We start from the raw sequence: 18,113 nt of genomic DNA on the forward strand, positions 1-18,113 counted from the left end.
TGCCTTTGTAATTTCTCCTTTCTCTGGTCTCCTTTTTTCTAGGTCATCAGAGAGGCCAACCATCCTCTTCAGTGTCAAGCAGCCAGGCTAACCATCCTCTTCAGTGTCAAGCAGCCAGGCTAACCATCCTCTTCAGTGTCAGGCAGCCAGGCTAACCATCCTCTTCAGTGTCAAGCAGCCAGGCTAACCATCCTCTTCAGTGTCAGGCAGCCAGGCTAACCATCCTCTTCAGTGTCAGGCAGCCAGGCTAATCAATCAATCAATCAATCAATCAATGTTTATTTATATAGCCCAATATCACAAATGTTACATTTGTCTCAGTGGACTTCACAGTTTGTACAGAATATCAGTATGACAATACGACACCCTCTGTCCTTAGACCCTCACATCGTACAAGGAAAAACTTCCAGAGAAAACCCCACAGTTTAAAGGGAAACCTCAGGGAGAGCAACAGAGGAGGGGTCCCTCTCCCAGGACGGACAGACGTGCAATAGATGCCGTGTATAAATTGAAAAGATAATACATTTGCAACATAGGTAGTCCAAATGTTTGGAAATGCATGTGTGTATAATAATAAGATGAATCAACGAGGATATCCATCCAGGACTTATGATCCAGGACCACAGCCACGACTAAAGATCCAGGACTCGCAATCCATGACACAGGACCGCAGGATCATCCATGACTCCGGATCCCGGCGTATATAGACACCAAAAAGAAAGAAATTTGGGGAAGCTGGGTTAATCGGAACATGAGAGTACACAGGTATAGACAGAGAGAAGGAAGAAGTAAGATGTCCCCCGACAAACTAAGCCTATATCAGCAAAACTAGGGGCTGAATCTAATCAGCCCTAACTATAAGCTTTATCAAAAAGGAAGGTCTTAAGCGCACTCTTAAAAACGGATAGGGTGTCTGCCGTCCAAACACAAACTGGAAGCTGATTCCACAAAAGTGGAGCTTGATAAGAAAAGGCTCTGGCTCCCATTGTACTTTTAGAGACTCTAGGAACAACCAACAACCCTGCATTATTGGAACGCAATGCCCTAGTAGGACAATAGGGTATAATGAGTTCTTTAAGGTAAGATGGCGCCTGCCCATTAAGGGCTTTGTAGGCGAGAAGAAGAATTTTAAATTCTATCCTGTGTTCTATAGGGAGCCAGTGTAAGGCAGCCAGAACAGGAGTAATGTGGTCCCTTTTCCTAACTCTGGTTAGTACACGAGCTGCAGCATTTTGAATCAGCTGAAGCGACTTGACTGACTTCTTGGTACACCCTGATAATAAGGAGTTACAATAATCCAGCCTTGAAGTAACAAATGCATGGACTAGTTGCTCTGCATCGTTTTGAGGCAAGATATGCCTGATTTTTGCAATGTTACGTAGATGGAAGTAGGCGGTCCTTGAAATTGTTTTTATGTGGGTGTTAAAGGATAAATCCTGATCAAATATAACACCAAGATTCCTTACAGTCTCACTGGAGGCCAAATTAATGCCATCCATAGTTAATATATCTTTAGATAATTTGTTTCGTAGATTCTTCGGGCCAAGTACAATAACTTCAGTTTTGGTCGTGTTTAACATCAACAAATGTAAGGTCATCCACGTTTTTAAGTCCTTGAGGCAGTCTTGAATTTTATTTAGATGATTAATTTCATCAGGCTTGATTGATAAATATAGTTGAGTATCATCCGCATAACAATGAAAGTTTACAGAATGATTCCTTATAATATTGCCTAACGGAAGCATATATAGGGTGAACAAAATAGGTCCAAGCACTGAGCCCTGTGGCACTCCATGGCTAACTTTGGTTTGCATGGAAGATTCATCGTTGACATGTACAAACTGAGAGCGTTCAGATAGATAGGACCTAAACCAGCCTAAAGCAGTTCCCTGTATGCCAACTAAGTGCTCTAGTCTTTGCAATAGGATATCATGGTCGATAGTATCAAATGCAGCACTAAGATCGAGCAAGACAAGAATAGAGACAAGTCCCTTGTCAGAGGCTATTAGAATGTCATTTGTGACTTTAACCAGAGCTGTCTCTGTGCTATGTTGTGTACTAAAGCCAGACTGAAAATCTTCAAATAAATCATAGTTTTTTAAGTAATCACACAGCTGTTTTGCGACTGCTTTCTCAAGAATTTTTGAGAGGAACGGAAGATTAGAAATAGGTCTATAGTTGGCTAAAACCTCTGGATCGAGGTTGTGCTTTTTAAGAAGCGGTTTTATCACTGCTACTTTGAATGATTGTGGAACATAGCCTGATAATAAAGACATATTCATAATATTTAATAAAGAAGTGCTAATTAATGGGAAAACTTCTTTTAACAGCTTAGTTGGAATCGGGTCTAAGATACACGTTGATGGTTTAGAAGAGAGAATCATTGAATTTAATTGTTCAAGGTTTATGGCTGAAAAGCATTCTAGTTTACTATCTAGTGTAATATTAGAACTTACGTTTCCGGGAGCTGTTGATAACACTATACTGGTCAAAGGCAAGAGGTCATTGATTTTGTTTCTAAGAGTAACAATTTTATCGTTAAAAAAGCACATAAAATCATTACTACTGAGTGCTATGGGAATAGAAGGCTCAGTCGAGCTGTGGCTCTCTGTCAGCCTGGCTACAGTGCTGAAAAGAAATCTTGCATTATTCTTATTCTCATCTATTAATGAAGAGTAGTAGGCTGCTCTCGCTTTACGCAGTGCTTTCTTATATTCATTGAGAGTAATATGCCAAATTAAACGAGATTCTTCAAGTTTAGTGGAACGCCATATCCTTTCAAGTTGTCTCGACTTTTGCTTTATTTTGCGGGTTTCGGCATTATGCCATGGAGCTAATCTATGTTGTTTTATTTTCTTCTTTTTCAAACGAGCAACAGAGTCTAATTTTATTCGCAGCGCATCTGTAGCACTATCAACAACATGATCAATTTGGGGTGGTGTACATTTTGTATAAGTTTCCTCCCCTACATGCAGACATGCTATCGAGTTAAGTATTGGTGGAATCTCTTCCTTAAATTTGGCTATAGCACTAACAGATAGGTTTCTGCTGCAGGAGCTTTTGGCTAATGCTTTGTAGTCTAGTAACAGTACTTCAAAAGTTACTAAGAAATGGTCGGATAAAGCAGGATTATGCGGTTCGACTAATAGTTGCTCAATTTCAATACCATAAGTCAGAACAAGGTCAAGAGTGTGATTATAGCAGTGGGTTGGTTTATTTACACTCTGACAGAAACAAACAGAATCTAATATAGAGTTAAATGCAACAGTAAGGCTATTTTTTATCATCGTCAACATGAATATTAAAGTCACCTACGATAATTACTTTATCTGTTTTAAGTACCAAAGCGGATCAAAACTCAGAGAATTCTGATAAGAATTCTGAATAAGGACCTGGTGCACGGTACACTGTAACAAATAAGATTGGCTGCAAAGTTTTCCAGGTCGGATGCGTAAGACTGAAAATGAGGCTTTCAAAGGAGGTATAATTTAATTTTTGTTTAGTATTGATAAGTAAACTTGAGTCAAAGATTGCTGCAACTCCACCTCCTCGGCCCGTGCCTCGGGCAATATGAGTATTGATATGGCTGGGTGGAGTGGCCTCATTTATGCTGACATATTCTTCATGTCTCAACCAAGTTTCAGTGAGACAGCATATATCAATATTATAATCTGATATTAAATCATTTACCAGTATTGCTTTAGATGCTAGAGATCTTATGTTTAAGAGACCACATTTAATCTTCCTGTTTTGTTGCACTGTAGTAGTTGTTACATTTACTTTTATTAGGTTATTATGTATGACACCTCTATTAGGTTTTACCTTAAATTGTCCTTGGGCAGACACACACACCGTTAATATTGGGTATTCTATTGGGGTCGGGATTCCTATGGATGACTGCCTAGGAGAGAGCGCAGAGAAGCGTGTAAGACTGCGACTCTGCCTCCTGGTCTCAACTCCAGTTTGTCATGGATTAAGTCCACAGAGCCCTGAAATGTTTGCCGAAATGAGATTTGCACCTTCCAAAGTAGGATGAATGCCGTCTCTCTTAATCAGACCAGGTTTTCCCCAGAAGGCTGTCCAATTATTCACGAAGCCCACATTGTTTGCTGGGCATCACCAAGACAACCAGCACTGAAATGATGACATGCGGCTATACATGTCATCATTGATCAGATTGTATTGTATTTTTGCTAACCATCCTCTTCAGTGTCAGGCAGCCAGGCTAACCATCCTCTTCAGTGTCAGGCAGCCAGGCTAACCGTCCTGTTCATTGTCAGGCAGATTGAATTATGTTTGGGTAGGTAACTAGTTACCACGCACAACAATGTTCCAATGTAAATATATTGGATGTCAGCATGTGTCTGAGAAGGTGCATAACTTTGTTCAGCACACAAAGCTGCACAGTAATGCCCCCAATTTTCACTATCAGTGTGGGGTGCCTGACTGCTCACGGAGGTACAGAAAAAACACAACACACAGCACTCAGGGTTCGTACGGGTGCTTGAAATCCTTGAAAATGCTTGAAATTTGACGTGGTGTTTTCAAGGTTGGGAAAGTGCTTGAATTTTGGGAATGGTGCTTGAAAATGTAAATGCTTTACTTCGCTTTTTAGATTAAAAGAAAATAAAGGAGTCGGAGCCAGTTTAATTGCTTCGCTTTTACATAAAATAGCTCCGCTCCGGCCTTCCCGCGCTATGCGCGCGACCTGCAAGTGTTTTTGTTAGGTGTGTGACCTGGGCATTCTGATAAGTGATAGATGACAGTATGCCAGGAGGTTGCAGTTTCAACGAGCGTTGGATAGCAGAAGACAAATACAAGCCATGGATAAGACGAGGGTCAAGCCCACGAGTAGCCTCCTGCAAAGTTTGCAAAAAATAACGAGGGGAGAGTCGGCGCTGACGAGCCACATGAAAGGTACGCCGTAGTAGAGCATTTTAGATTAGGCTAACGTTGCATGTTACGTTTGTTTAAGCTAACGTTAGCAAGCTGAATGAGGGATAATAATTGCAGGGGACAATCATTTCAGAGGAGCGTACCTATGTTATGTGCGTTACAGTCGCCATCGTGTGGTGTTCAGAGGATGAAGCACTCACGGCATTTTGTGTTATAGTCACAAAATATAATCTATTGATTCGACACAGAACGATTTTAAAAGCAATGTATTTCTACTGGTAGTATGTTTCGTGCCTAAACCAAATGTGACTTGCTCTATCGAAATCAGTCACATTGACCCGAAGACACATTTTAGTTTGTATTACTGGTCTGGGGGAAGCTCGCGAGTGTGTGTGTGTTTGTGTATTTTTGCGTTTGTGTGTATTGTGTTTGTGTACCGGGGAAACACTCACAAGAAACACCGGCTGTTGTTACGCTTGCTGTGACGTTAAATTACTCCGTTCTCCGCTTGTAATTATGCCTTTACAAGCTTCAAAGTTGTATTTATCATCTGAATTTGCCGAAAAAAGTTTAATATTCTTTTGATCGCACAGGGATGAAACGTATACCAATATAATCTGTGGACTCTCAGCTTTTCATATGATATACAGGGCTCGACATTATAAATGGCCCGCTGTCCCGGAAGCACTATTTAGACACCCCGGCCAGCATAACGTAATTTCAATTTGCCCGCTAGGGCCACTAAAAAAATATTGCTTAAAAAAAAAATGGTCCTGTGGTATTGTTATTTTGACAAGCAATTTTCTTAAATTGTTTCATTTATTAACACTAAAACATAGCGTTTCATGAGGCGGTTTTCGTTGTTGGGTGAAAAGCAAACAGCTGTTTGCTGCGCAGCGCGCTCCTTCACTACAGACTGTCACTATCAATATCTATCTATCTATCTATATCTATCTTTATATCTCTCTCTCTCTCTCTCCCTCTCTCTCAATCTATCTCTCAATCTATAAGGAACCGCAGGAGACAAAGGGTGTTGCTATAGCAACACGTCATGTTTATGTTTACACCATAGGTTTACACCTATGGTTTACACACGAAATCAATAGCGTGAAAAGGGGTGGGGTCAATATTCCCGCTGGCGGAAATAGGTATAAATGGCAATTTTTTGGGCGATTTCTTCAATCTGACTTCATATTGAAATTTTTTAACAACAGAGGGTGCTACATAACACACTTTCAGGAAAAGTCGCGGACTGGGAGACTTTAATATTTTATTGAAAAAAAGTTACATACAATAAAAAAAACAGCTGTGGGTGAAATTGACCCGATGGCGGTGCTAGTGTTAATCCCATGTAATTGTAGAATGAACACAGTCTTCCTTTGAATATGTATAAGCAGGGCCGGCCCTAGACTTTTGGGGGCCCTAAGCAAGATTTTGTTTGGGGGCCCCCCTCACTCTAGCGCGTTCTCACTACACACAACACGGAACCAACTTTTGTCTTATGATGTTAGTATGAGCACACATATTGTACAAATAAGCATGTAAACACTAAAGTGGGACCTGAGAAGAGCAGCACAGTCTTTAAATTGACTACAAATAACTACCTAGGCTATAACTAATGACTATATAAACTAAGTGAACAGAAATATAGAAACTCCTCAGTCCTCAGTGACATATGTTTTGTTGTTGTGGCTCTGAGTCTGTACTCCAGCACATTAGATTTGAAATTAAACAAGGACTATGAGGTTAAAGTGCATACTGTGACCAAGTATTAAATATGACTACTTTGTTGAAGTGTATGTTAATTTGTCCAATATTACATTTGATCCCCCATTTTAGGGGATCAAAAGTACTCTGACAAATGAACATAAACTTGAATAAAGTAGTCATATCAGATAGCACTGATGAACTGACAGTACAGAATAAAAAGACTGACAAAGTGACCATCACTGTTCAAAGATAGATATTTTTAATAAAAAACACTCAACACTAAATAGAATATATAAATAGATCCAAAAATACCTTTAAAGGATTAAATAATATGTGCAAAACAAACTGCTTAACAATGAAATGAAATGTAAAAAAACAAATGCAAATACAAATGTTCCTCTCGTACGTACAGTCAGAATTGTTCTCTTCTTGCTTTCCTGGAGGCAAAGTCATTGATGACCTGATCATAGGAGATCTGGCTGCCAATCTGGTGGTTTATGCTGATTATTGCCATTCCACTCAGGCGATCCTGGGCCATGGAGGACCTCAAGTATGTTTTTATCAGTTTGAGCTTCGAGAAGCATCTCTCTGCGGACGCCACTGTCACTGGAAGGGTACAGGCTATTCTCAGCGCTATCCAAAGATTTGGATAGATCTCACACAGCTCGTTTTCATTTAAGAAGGTGAGCATCTCCAATGTGGTCATATCTTCTTTGGGAAGCTCTGGAAGGCTTTGCATCTCCATGGCTAGCTCTCTCCAGTCAACGTCTGCCTCTTCGCCACAGGTCAATGTTTTTCCCAGCAGGGCACATTGGTCTGTAAGTGACTCATCATCCAGATTATGGAAGTTGTGAAGCACTCCAAACTTGTCTCTTACTTCCCCCAGGGACTTGAATCTGTCCTCCAAAGACTGGATGCCACAGTCCACCACAACATTAAAGAATCCTGTTTCCAGTCTCGTCATGGCATCAGCCACTGCCTCGTCAGCTGCCTCGTAGGCAAAATGCCTCTTTTTGCTCCGCAGCCTCTTTTCTTTCAGCACTGCCTCAACATTCATATTTCCACAGAGCTCTTTTGCTGTGGCCTGAGCATCTGTGAACCCAGTGGCCCTGTAGGTTACCAGCGATGCTTTGGTTTTGTCTAAGAGACTGACCGCAACATCCAGCTGCATGTTGACAGACTGAAGGAGCTTGCTAACTGTATTGATCTTTGACAGAATATCATACCAGACAACAGCGCAGATTTGGAATCTAAATGATCCAATTTCTTCTGCCAGGGATTGGGCCTCAATTCTGACCATGAGATCATTTGCGTTTTCCCTCACCTCTAGCAAAGCCTCCCTGACCTTATCCGTTTGGTAGCGCAACGGCTCGATGCTATTCACTCTGCTCTCCCACCGCGTCTCACTCCAGGACTTGAGAGTGATGTCCACATGTTTTTTCAGGATGGTCCACCTCTGGGGAGAACCTGAAAACAAGGTGTACAGCTTCTGAACATTACCAAAGAAGCAAGTAGCATCTATTGATCCTTTGGCTGAATCCGCCACCATCAAATTCAGTGTGTGGGCTGCACAAGGAACATACAGAGCTCGAGGATTCTTCTCCAACAGCCTGGCCTGCACCCCTTTATTTCTGCCCTTCATGTTTGCACCATTGTCATAGGATTGTCCTCTGCAGTCCTCAAAGGGGATCTTCAGCTCCTCCAGCCTGTTCAAAATGAGTGTAGACAAACCAAGCCCTGTGGATGCAGGGGCTATGATGAACCCCAGAAAGTGCTCCCTGATCTCAGTCCTTTTCTTCACACTCACTGTTCGAATCACAACAGTCATCTGCTCCTGGTGGCTGACGTCTGGGGTGCAATCCAAAATGATGGCAAAATACTTGGACTCTTTGATTTCAGCCACCATTGCTGCAAGTATTGTGTCACTGATACAGGACATGAGTTCATTTTGGATTGTTTTACCCAAGTATGTAGTGTAATTTCCTCCACTGTCAATGCGTCTGATGTGTTCTTTCAGAACAGGGTCAAACTTGGCAATTAGCTCAACTTCTTTGAGGAAATTCCCGTTGTTGTGGTTATGCAGGGTGTCAACAGTCCCTCTAAGTCCCAGGTTCCTCTCTGCTAGAGATTGGATGATGGAAACCAACCGAATGAGCACCTCTCCACCTCTTCTTCTCTGCCTCCAGGAGGTACAACTCTGTTTTGTCTATTGTCTTCCCTTTTCTAAGACGGAGCTCTAGTTCCTTCCAAGTCAACACACTTTTCACATGATCTGGGCTGTTGTCGTGTAGCTTCAGTAATGCGCCAATATTCACCCAGTCCTGTTGTCCCTCTGTTATGAGCTTTAATGATTTCTTGGAAAACAACTTGCAGCAAAAGCAGTAGACTGAATCATTGTTCTTGGAGTATATTAACCAGCTTCGCTTAACTTTCTCACCATTTACAAGTGTTCTAAACATGTAATGATAATGAACGCTTCTGTTGTTTGGTGTTTTCGGGAATACAAAATCTCTGTCCACCTGTACTGGCCCCCTAATCACCAGATCTGTACGTACGTGATCGTTAAGTACTGATGGCCACCCAGTTGGATCCATTGGTGAACCAGAGAGAAAAGGAGTAGAAGTTACAGAGGTAGGTGTAGTAGGCGTAATGGTACTGCTCTCAACTTCAATGGGTACAGAAATACCTATAGGGAAATTAATTTTAAAAAATAAGTTTTTGTTACTTGACATGTTTACAAGTTGATGTTCCTGGCAATGAACAACACAGTTGAATGATTGAACACAATAGTAATAATAATATTCATAATAATAATAATAATAATAATAATAATAATACCATGATTGATTGGACATAGTGCTTTGCTTTTCTTGACAAACAAAGTTAAGGTCTCTTTGATGTAGGCCTAAACTTACCAGCATTGTCAGAGGTGGTTTCTTCAGTGATGGAAGTTGATGGAACTGCTATGGAATAAAGAAGTATATCATTGTTTAATATATGACTATAGGACTGTCTCTAGATCAGCTGTCTTTTCACCACTATGGCGCTGCTTTTGAGATAGCTCCAAAGTGCTGATCCAGAATCAGTCCTTAAAAACAGGTATCATCAAACTCCTGCCCCATGCATCACAGATATTTATTATAAGCAATGAACAGCGAGCTTGCTCAATAGAACTTCGACAAATGGCAATTGTAGCTAGCTCTATGGGCTTAATCTATACACTTAACACATCATTTACCAGCATTGTCTGAGGCGGTTTCTTGGATGACATCGGAGTCACTGGTGCCAACAGCTGACCTTGTGGTTTCACATTCACCAACAGCAGCAGTGGAGGTTGATTGACCTGCTATGGAATAAAGAAATATATGATTCGTAATGTAATGACTTAATATTCCAAATTCAGAAAGCTCTCACTTTGGGCCCATTTGAACTCACCAACAGTGTCCTCAGTGGACGTTGTGGTGTGTGCTGGCACCTGCTGTGGGCTTCCAAAGTACTTCAGAAGTGCTCCTGAGGAGAGTATGTTACAGAGTTAAGCTTTATGGAAACAGACTTGAAATGGAACATCAAATGGAACATACTAGCTTTATATAGCTAATTCAATATTCAGCCAATGAATACTTGCATTTACATGAACTTAGAACCCACACAATGATGTTTGGATAGTTCGATAGATAGATAGATAGATAGATAGATAGATAGATAGATAGATAGATAGATAGATAGATAGTACTTTATTAATCCCAGGGGAAATTGGTTTACTTGGTCAAAATATGAAACAAGCACATATACCTAGCTAACATTAGCTACGAGTGTCACTTGCTGCCTGAGCTAAACTTTTCTAAAGTAAATTAATCAGTAACGTTAATAGCATCGCATTATTCTACAGAAAGGCTGAGATAATAATGATAACTTAGCTAGTTAGCTAGCTGTAACGTTAGCTAGAAAGTAAGTAGTAGTAGTAAGTAAGTTAGAATACTCCCAAATCCAAGTTATCCAACTATTGTTAGTGGGACACAGGACAGGAGACAGAGCCATAATATGAAGTTACATACCTTTATTGTCTTGCCTTTTTTCTTCATTATGTTTTCTATTTTTTCGTTTTTGATCACCAGAGGCGTATGTCCTTTTTTTGCCAGACATCATGCAAACTGAAGGCACCACAGTTGAGCGCTCAGCTTTGCCTGCCTGCTCGCTCAAGTTGTCACAGCGTTACAAATGTGCCACAAAACCAACCAATCGGAGAACTCGAGAAGGTCAATTCTGATTGGCTGGTCGTCTCCAATCATATCTTCTATCTGAGATAGATGAGAGTAACACCTACGCCACGACGATTGTTTTTGTACTCCAAATATTAAGCAAAATATGTCACATTATATAATGACTGTTACAGAGTCATCATTTTGAGAAAAAAAGGCCTTCAAAGTTTCCTCTTCTCTGGATCGATCTGATTGATTATTAGCGGAGCAAATTATCAAAATAGTACGGAGGGAAGATATTTTCGTTTGGATTACTGGTCTGGGGGAAGCCCGCGAGTGTGTGTGTGTGTGTGTGTGTGTGTGTGTGTGTGTGTGTGTGTGTGTGTGTGTGTGTGTGTGTGTTTGTGTATTTTTGCATTTGTGTGTATTCTGGGAAAACACTCGAGAAACACCGGCTGTTGTTATGCCTGCTGTGACGTCAAGTTACTCCGTTCTCCGCTTTTAATTATGCCATTACAAGCTTCAAAGTTGTATTTATCATCTGAATTTGCCGAAACAAGTTTAATATTCTGAAAGCCAATACTTTGTTTATTTGAAATCAGATGAAAACAAACTGTAACGGACCCTGCCGTGTTATCTATGATTACTATACACCTTACATTCATCATTTCAGCGGAGGGAGGGGAAGCGGCGCTGCGGAACAGCAGAGTGGCGAGTGAGAGCTGTCATCCTCCCTTTACAAGCTTCAAATGCCTGTAGCTAATGAGATTGAATCAGTGTTCGAATTACCCATTTGCTTTCGGGGGAGCCCTATTTATTTATTTTATTGCTAATCATATAGGCAGACCTGAAAGATCTATATGTTTCCTGCATTAGGTCAACATTGATCGCCAATAGCTTGTTTGGTAGGACATCTTTTTTTCTCCTCTCCGAAATCTCGATCGCTTTTTCGTTTGCCTGGCCCTTATGGTGATTATAAATCTTTTTCCGCAGGTTATTCTTTTAATCACTGCTGACTTTTCCCTGAATCCTTTCTTGTGAAAGGTGCACTCCGGTGGATTTTTCTGCGAGCGGCAGAGAGATCAATATACTTTTTGCCTCTTTGCAAATCTCATATCCACATTCATCAGAAAAGATGGAGTGAGTGGAATGAAAAGCCATGGATAGCTTTCATTCCACTCACTCCATCTTTTCTGTGTCCAGTTAAAAGGCAGGTCATGGGCATCGTCAGGTTTGCTAGTGCAGGTGGCGCCGGCGGCTGTGGCCGTTGTTGAAGCCTCTTCAGGCTCCGCATCGGCAAGCCTCTCCCTCGGTGTGGAGCTGTCAAACGCGACCCTAATGCCGCTTACAGCCGGCTAGCTAAAAGTTGTTCCGTTCACGTTGTCATTTTTAGAATCCTTCGCTTCTTTGCTTGTGAATCCAAAAGCTGCGAGGCTTGGCTGATTTCGTTTCGCCATATTTTTTATGAACATTTCAAATACGCCGCCGGCATCGCCGCCGTAACCATAGCAACGTAAGTAGCGTAAAGAATGCAGCGCCGCCACGTACAGATGGCAACACCCAGAAATATTCACAAATATAAAACAAATATTCAGAAACTGTAATGAACAATGACTATTATTTATTTCAAGAACTTTTATTTACAGAAACTCAACATTTCTAATCTGTGTGACACAAATATGCAGCTCCCCCTATTTATCTCAAAGTCGGCCTTCAGGGGAGCTCCCTCCCTCTTCGGGGGAGCCAAGCTCCCCCTTGGCTCCCCCCCATTTCGAACACTGGATTGAATATAACAATCAAAAATAACAAAATATACACAGCTAGATCAGATCGCGTTTTAGATGCGACTTTAGAGTAGAGCAACGGTGTACTGAGATAAAAAAAAAAAAAAAAAAATTTTTTTTTTTTTGTTGCTAGGGGGCCCCTCAGTGGCTGCGGGGCCCTAAGCGGCCGCTTATGTCGCTTAATGGGTTGGGCCGGCCCTGTGTATAAGTCAGGTGTCTTGAGTAGTCAAAATTACCTACAAATCATTGTACACATTTGTAGATATTATTTTCCACTTGTTACCATTGTAAGTCTATTTTTATTTAGCTCTGCGTGATTTTGTGGCTACAATTCAGGCTAATACGCTACCAGAGGTGGAATAAGTGCTCAGATATTGTACTTGAGTAAAAGTACAAGTACTCAGATCTTGTAGTGAAAGTAGAAGTACTCAGATCTGGTACTTGAGTAAAAGTAGAAGTACTCAGATGTTGTACTTGAGTAAAAGTAGAAGTACCAGAGTGTAGGAATACTCTGTTACAGTAAAAGCCCTGCATTCAAAATGTTCCTCAAGTGAAAGTAGAAAAGTATTCTCATCAAAATCTAGTGAAAGTAGCGACAGTAGAAGTAGTCATTGTGCAGATTGGTCCATTTCAGAATAATAGATATGATATGTTTTATAATGATTGATCATGAAAGTGTTCTCAAAGCTGGTAAAGGTGCAGCTAGTTTGAATGACTTTGTATACTGCAGGGTAGCTTGTGGATTTACTCCAGGTGGAACTAAAGTCTGATTTAACACTTTATTATATTTCACATCATTCATCCACATCTGTGAAGTAACTGAAGGTATTAAATACATGTAGAGGAGGAAAAGTACACCATTTACCTCTGACTTGTGTTTACTGCCAACCTAAAAGTATCTAAAAAATAGTAATCAATAATGTATTGAAAAGTTATTTGGCTGATTGTTTTATATTGGCTCAGCCAGGTTATATGGGAGGCCCAGTCTACGTACAGATGAGTCACTCATTTTGAAATATTAAACTTAGTTTTCTTTTCTTTAATTTTTCATCCTCATATAGAATGCTATAACGAAACACACATTTGGTTGTTTATAGCATAAAGATAATTTGATTTAATGTGAGGTAGGGAAATAATCATTTGAGTATGTGTATATAAATATGTAATTTACAACAGCTGTAAGATGCTTGAAAAGCTTGAGAATGCACCTTGAAAATGCTTGAAAAGTGCTTGAATTTGACTTTGGAAAAGGTGTAAGAACCCTGAGCACTGAAATCGCATATATATACTGTATATAGGCTGCATAAGTACTACCTGCAAGCTGCTCGGCCTATACCGCCTGACATATCAGCTCTACCACCTGACACATCCTTGAAATGTGTGCTTGAGGCTTGTGCATTTAAGTGTGACACTTTAGCCTCTCTTATTAAGCATTTGAAGACACACGTAAGGGGAGGAATGGAAACTAGATGCCCATTTAGAGGTTGTGATTGCAGGTTCACAAACGTGATGACTTTTGCTTCACATATTAACAGGAAACATAGGTGTGCAGAGGATTCAGTTTTAGATGACTTGGTACTAGACAAGTCTATTACTACAGAGTCATTGCCAGAACCCATTCAGTCATCTTCAGAAGCTGCTGGTGGTGAACATGATGATGAACATGATGAGGAGCCACCCAAAAAGCTTTGCTGACATTAGCAGGCGAGGTGAAGTTGGTGGAGATGGATGCCCCTCTCTTCTCCAACAAGTTAAAACTAGAGTGGAATATAAAACTAGGAACAACACTCTGGCTCGACGCCGACGAAGCCGAGAGGGAAGAAGGAACACTGAAGTGGCAGGAGAGTCCAGACTGACGAAAGGTCCTGTCGACCAATACGGGTATGTGTAGGGGTGGACAAAATATAGATATTGCAATTATTGTACGTTGAAGGTTTTGAAGTTACAGTAATAATAATTCCTTGCTTTTACATAGCTCTTTTAAGGACACCCAGTGCTTTACGATGGTTTTCTCATTCTCACACTGAGAAGCGGCGAACATACAGCGCCCTCTCCATTCACACTCACACACTAATGGCGATCAGCAACCATGCAAGGCACTGACTAGACCCGTTGGGAGCAATTAGGGGTTAAAGGGGCACTGCCATGCTAGACTAACTTAGGTTATTTGAATTGAATGTTTAAATGATGTGTGTAGATTTTGTATAATCGCCGTCAGTGTAACTGTGTCCATGATAATTGAAATGTTCCCACTCCAAAACCAGTCCAAATGATCGGCCCCAATAGTATTGATTTTAACCTATGATTCCTATCCCTAGGTGTGTGAGGTGGTGCCCAGCAGACTTACCAGAGGGGGAGACCGAGGATTGGAAAAGGGATCTGCGGAACATCTACTCAGGTATGCAATCTACTTTATTTTTGGTGAATTGACACCTAAATAAACATCCCACATTAAGCAAAAAGGCCACCTTAATATTCAGAATGAATAATGATGAGAGCATGAAATTAAAGGTTTGACACAAAACATTTCCCAGAGGTGGGGACATTGAATTTAATTGTTGTTACTTGGTTACTCTCAAACATGTATTTGTATGTCTGTACACAGAGGAAGGGATGGCTGGGGCAGAGAGAGCAGAACCTCTGATGGTGAGGACCTACGTCATCCTGCGGAGGTACCTCAACAGAATGCCTGCTCCAGCGATGTTGGAGGTCAAAGAGGAATGGCCTTTTCTCTTTTCTCAGAGAGGGCTTTTCTCCCACTTTGGCCTCCTGACGGACGTCAACATACTTCAGAAGCTCCAAGAGGCCCTGGGTCAGAGAGGACAGACCATCCTGCATTTCTGCCAGAAACTGGACAACCCGAAGATCAGGGAAGTTCTGACCAGCTATGATCCAGAGGGTTCGGAGAAGGCTGCCTGCATCCTCCAGCTCCTTATGGTCTACTTAAAGGAGCCTACGGAGAAACTGATGCTCGAAGTTGATGTACGTTATTTTTAATTTATTTAAAATGCTAAACGAGTGATTACATTAGGGGCGACTGAAGCTCAGTTGGTAGAGCTGGTCTTTCATCGACCGTAGGGTTGGTGGTTCGAATCCTGGCTCTGACTTTCCGCATGTCGGAAGTATCCTTGAGCAAGACACTTAACCCCCAAGTTGCCCCAAATGGGCCGAGCTGATCTGTGTTGAGCTGTAGTGCGCGGATTAGCTGTTGCCTTAGCATCACCCAGGCGGGGGCTGCACATTGGTTTGCGGACGTCCATTTGTAAGCGCTTTGGGTGTCTTGAAAAGCGCTATATAAATGCAAGTAATTATTATTAGACCATTTATTATGTTCTGATTTATCTCTGACCAATGAACGATCTTCATCCTTGCATAATGTTAAATCTATGATATTGTGTGTTACTTTGTTACAGACCTGTTCCACTGCTGCTGATGTAGTGAATACTGCAGCACTCCCAAGCACCCCCTGCTTGATCATTCAAGGTAATGTAATGTTCAGGGATGGGATTTTTCCTGTTTATACAGGATTTCCTGCTTTTCTGACCTGAATGGCTAGACTTCACTGCTGCTTTTATTCTTATTATATAATTTCACTTAGGACATCCCTGTTCTGCTCCACCATCAATGAGGGATAGGATACTGAATGGTTACTCTAAAGAGCTTAAGTGTTCCTTTGCATCGAGGGGAGAATCTGACTGAAGGCCTTCCATCTGTCCTGCACTCCATTCAAGTCCAGTCTGTGAAACGACACTTACGATACTCTGACGCCACATGTTTCAGCGATTCGTGTTAGTTAAAATCTCTAGCCTGTTTCAATTATTCAGGGGTCTGACGAGTTGACATGTTCTCGTTCCAGCTGGGCTCGTAACCATCTACCCATAGAGGAATGAGGTTAAACCGTCTAGCCATAAAGGCAGAGGGAGGAGGGCTAGGGAGTTGCTTTGTCGTTCAGCCAGATTCTCCTATCTGCACAGGGACCTTTGATGCTTTTACAGTGACTGTTAAGTAGCCTACCTCACTGATGGTGGAGTAGAAAAGTGCTGTCCACCTGAAGTGGAGGGTTCTGTGTAATGTCCTTGCATGCTCTGCACTGTATATTTTCCTGCTTTTTGGTCCTTGGCCAATCATGAATGTTACTCGGATCTGGTATTGACATCTCTAGCTCAAGTATTATTTTTGTTTTGATTGATTCTAGGAATGTACCTATCCACAATAACGCATGACGGGGTATCTGTTTCTTTCAGGTGACACAATGAAGCCTTCTGGGTGGATGCTATCCATCGAGGGACAAGTGGTAATGGGCCCACACCCATTTTTTTTGCATGGGTTAGCTTTTTTATTCAGCAGCTACTATGTCTTCAACCTCGAATATCCCGTTGGATCATGCACACTGGAGTTCATCCAAAGGTATTGTAACACTCAAACACATGATCAATGTCATCAGTAATACTTATCATGCAAAGTTGTGTTTCACTATCTGGCTATTAAGTCTATGCCTTTCTACAGAGGCCACAAAGTAGATTAAATGCTTTGAGTATGAAGCCTGGAACCAATTATGCGAATTGGGACCACACCATCACTTGATGTTGCTGGGCTATCTTGTTAAAAAATTGACATAATGGTTTAATTCACATTTATAGTATGGCTTCAAAATTCGGATAAGTAAGTAAACCTTATGTTAGAGGTACCTGAGGCACTCTGCTAGGCTACAAATAATGTTATTGTGAGAGGATGATCCAACAGGTTTGGACTAGTAACAGTCGGTGTGGGAAAAGACACAGGTGAACACCTTGATAAATGCTGCCTGCAATACATGAGTCTAATTAAAACTGAAACTTATCTTTGCTTATTAACAGGTGCTTCTTGGGCATCAACCTGGAGAAAGGCTCCAAGGCAAAGAAGCGAAGCTCCATTAACCCTCACGTGAGCACCCTTCCCCGGAAGCTGATAGACTTAGAATGGTCTGCATAGACTGCATGGTGTGCGGGGACAAGTCCAGTGGGAAGCATTACGGTCAGTTCACCTGCGAGGGATTATTTGTTTAAAAGGATCCGTTAAGGGTTAATCTGTTTTTTATGGATAGTTGAGGTGAACTAGTTCATGTTCCTGTTTGTTTACTCTGTTGTTTACACTGTTGTTTATTTTGTCAATAAATATGCCAGTGGGCTTCCATTGATTTTACCTCATTTGTGCGTTTGGTGTTGTTTTTAATTGTACAATAAGATTACGTGCATTTTTGTAGTGCAGCTCCAGTACTTCCAGGAGGAAGCTCACACTTTGGTTTCCTGTTAAACTTGGACAGGAAACCATTGTATGAGCTTCCTCCAGGAAGTACTGGAGTTGGGGCTTACAGTTATGCACATGTATCATTGTAAATTCACAGTAAATTACTGGCTACTCCTGCATTACTTTCACAATAGAAATGTAAAAGTACAGGCCCTTGTTGTAATGCATGTACAACAAAATGATGTAATTCCCCAGTAACATACTGTAATATCACAGTAATTGAAGCTGTGAAGTTAAA

At 41.2% G+C, this 18,113-nt stretch overlaps 2 protein-coding genes across 6 annotated transcripts; one reads left to right on the forward strand and one right to left on the reverse strand.

Moving 5' to 3' along the window:
* Window positions 1-262: 262 nt before the first annotated feature.
* On the forward strand, window positions 263-17,775 carry LOC307028120 (uncharacterized protein). 2 transcript variants are annotated; one of them, XM_079662911.1, is made up of 6 exons: window positions 263-4,300; window positions 14,908-14,987; window positions 15,195-15,571; window positions 16,003-16,072; window positions 16,834-16,996; window positions 17,446-17,775. In XM_079662911.1, the coding sequence occupies exons 1-6, from the start codon at window positions 4,293-4,295 to the stop codon at window positions 17,558-17,560; spliced, it is 813 nt and encodes a 270-aa protein (XP_079519037.1). In that variant the 5' UTR covers window positions 263-4,292; the 3' UTR covers window positions 17,561-17,775. The 2 variants fall into 2 exon arrangements, with proteins under 2 accessions (XP_079519037.1, XP_079519036.1); XM_079662910.1 differs by lacking the exon at window positions 263-4,300 and adding an exon at window positions 10,449-14,470.
* On the reverse strand, window positions 6,849-10,347 carry LOC307028119 (52 kDa repressor of the inhibitor of the protein kinase-like). 4 transcript variants are annotated; one of them, XM_079662909.1, is made up of 4 exons: window positions 10,042-10,347; window positions 9,845-9,952; window positions 9,522-9,569; window positions 6,849-9,292 (listed from the first exon to the last, which is right to left on the reverse strand). In XM_079662909.1, exon 4 carries the CDS (start codon window positions 8,543-8,545, stop codon window positions 7,019-7,021), a length of 1,527 nt encoding a protein of 508 aa, XP_079519035.1. In that variant the 5' UTR covers window positions 8,546-9,292; window positions 9,522-9,569; window positions 9,845-9,952; window positions 10,042-10,347; the 3' UTR covers window positions 6,849-7,018. The 4 variants fall into 4 exon arrangements, with proteins under 4 accessions (XP_079519035.1, XP_079519033.1, XP_079519034.1 ...); XM_079662907.1 differs by having other exon boundaries at window positions 9,845-10,347; XM_079662908.1 differs by having other exon boundaries at window positions 6,849-9,952.
* Window positions 17,776-18,113: the final 338 nt, after the last annotated feature.

Source organism: Notothenia rossii (assembly GCF_949606895.1).
Source record: "Notothenia rossii genome assembly, chromosome: 2".
Taxonomy (NCBI): Eukaryota; Metazoa; Chordata; class Actinopteri; order Perciformes; family Nototheniidae; genus Notothenia; species Notothenia rossii.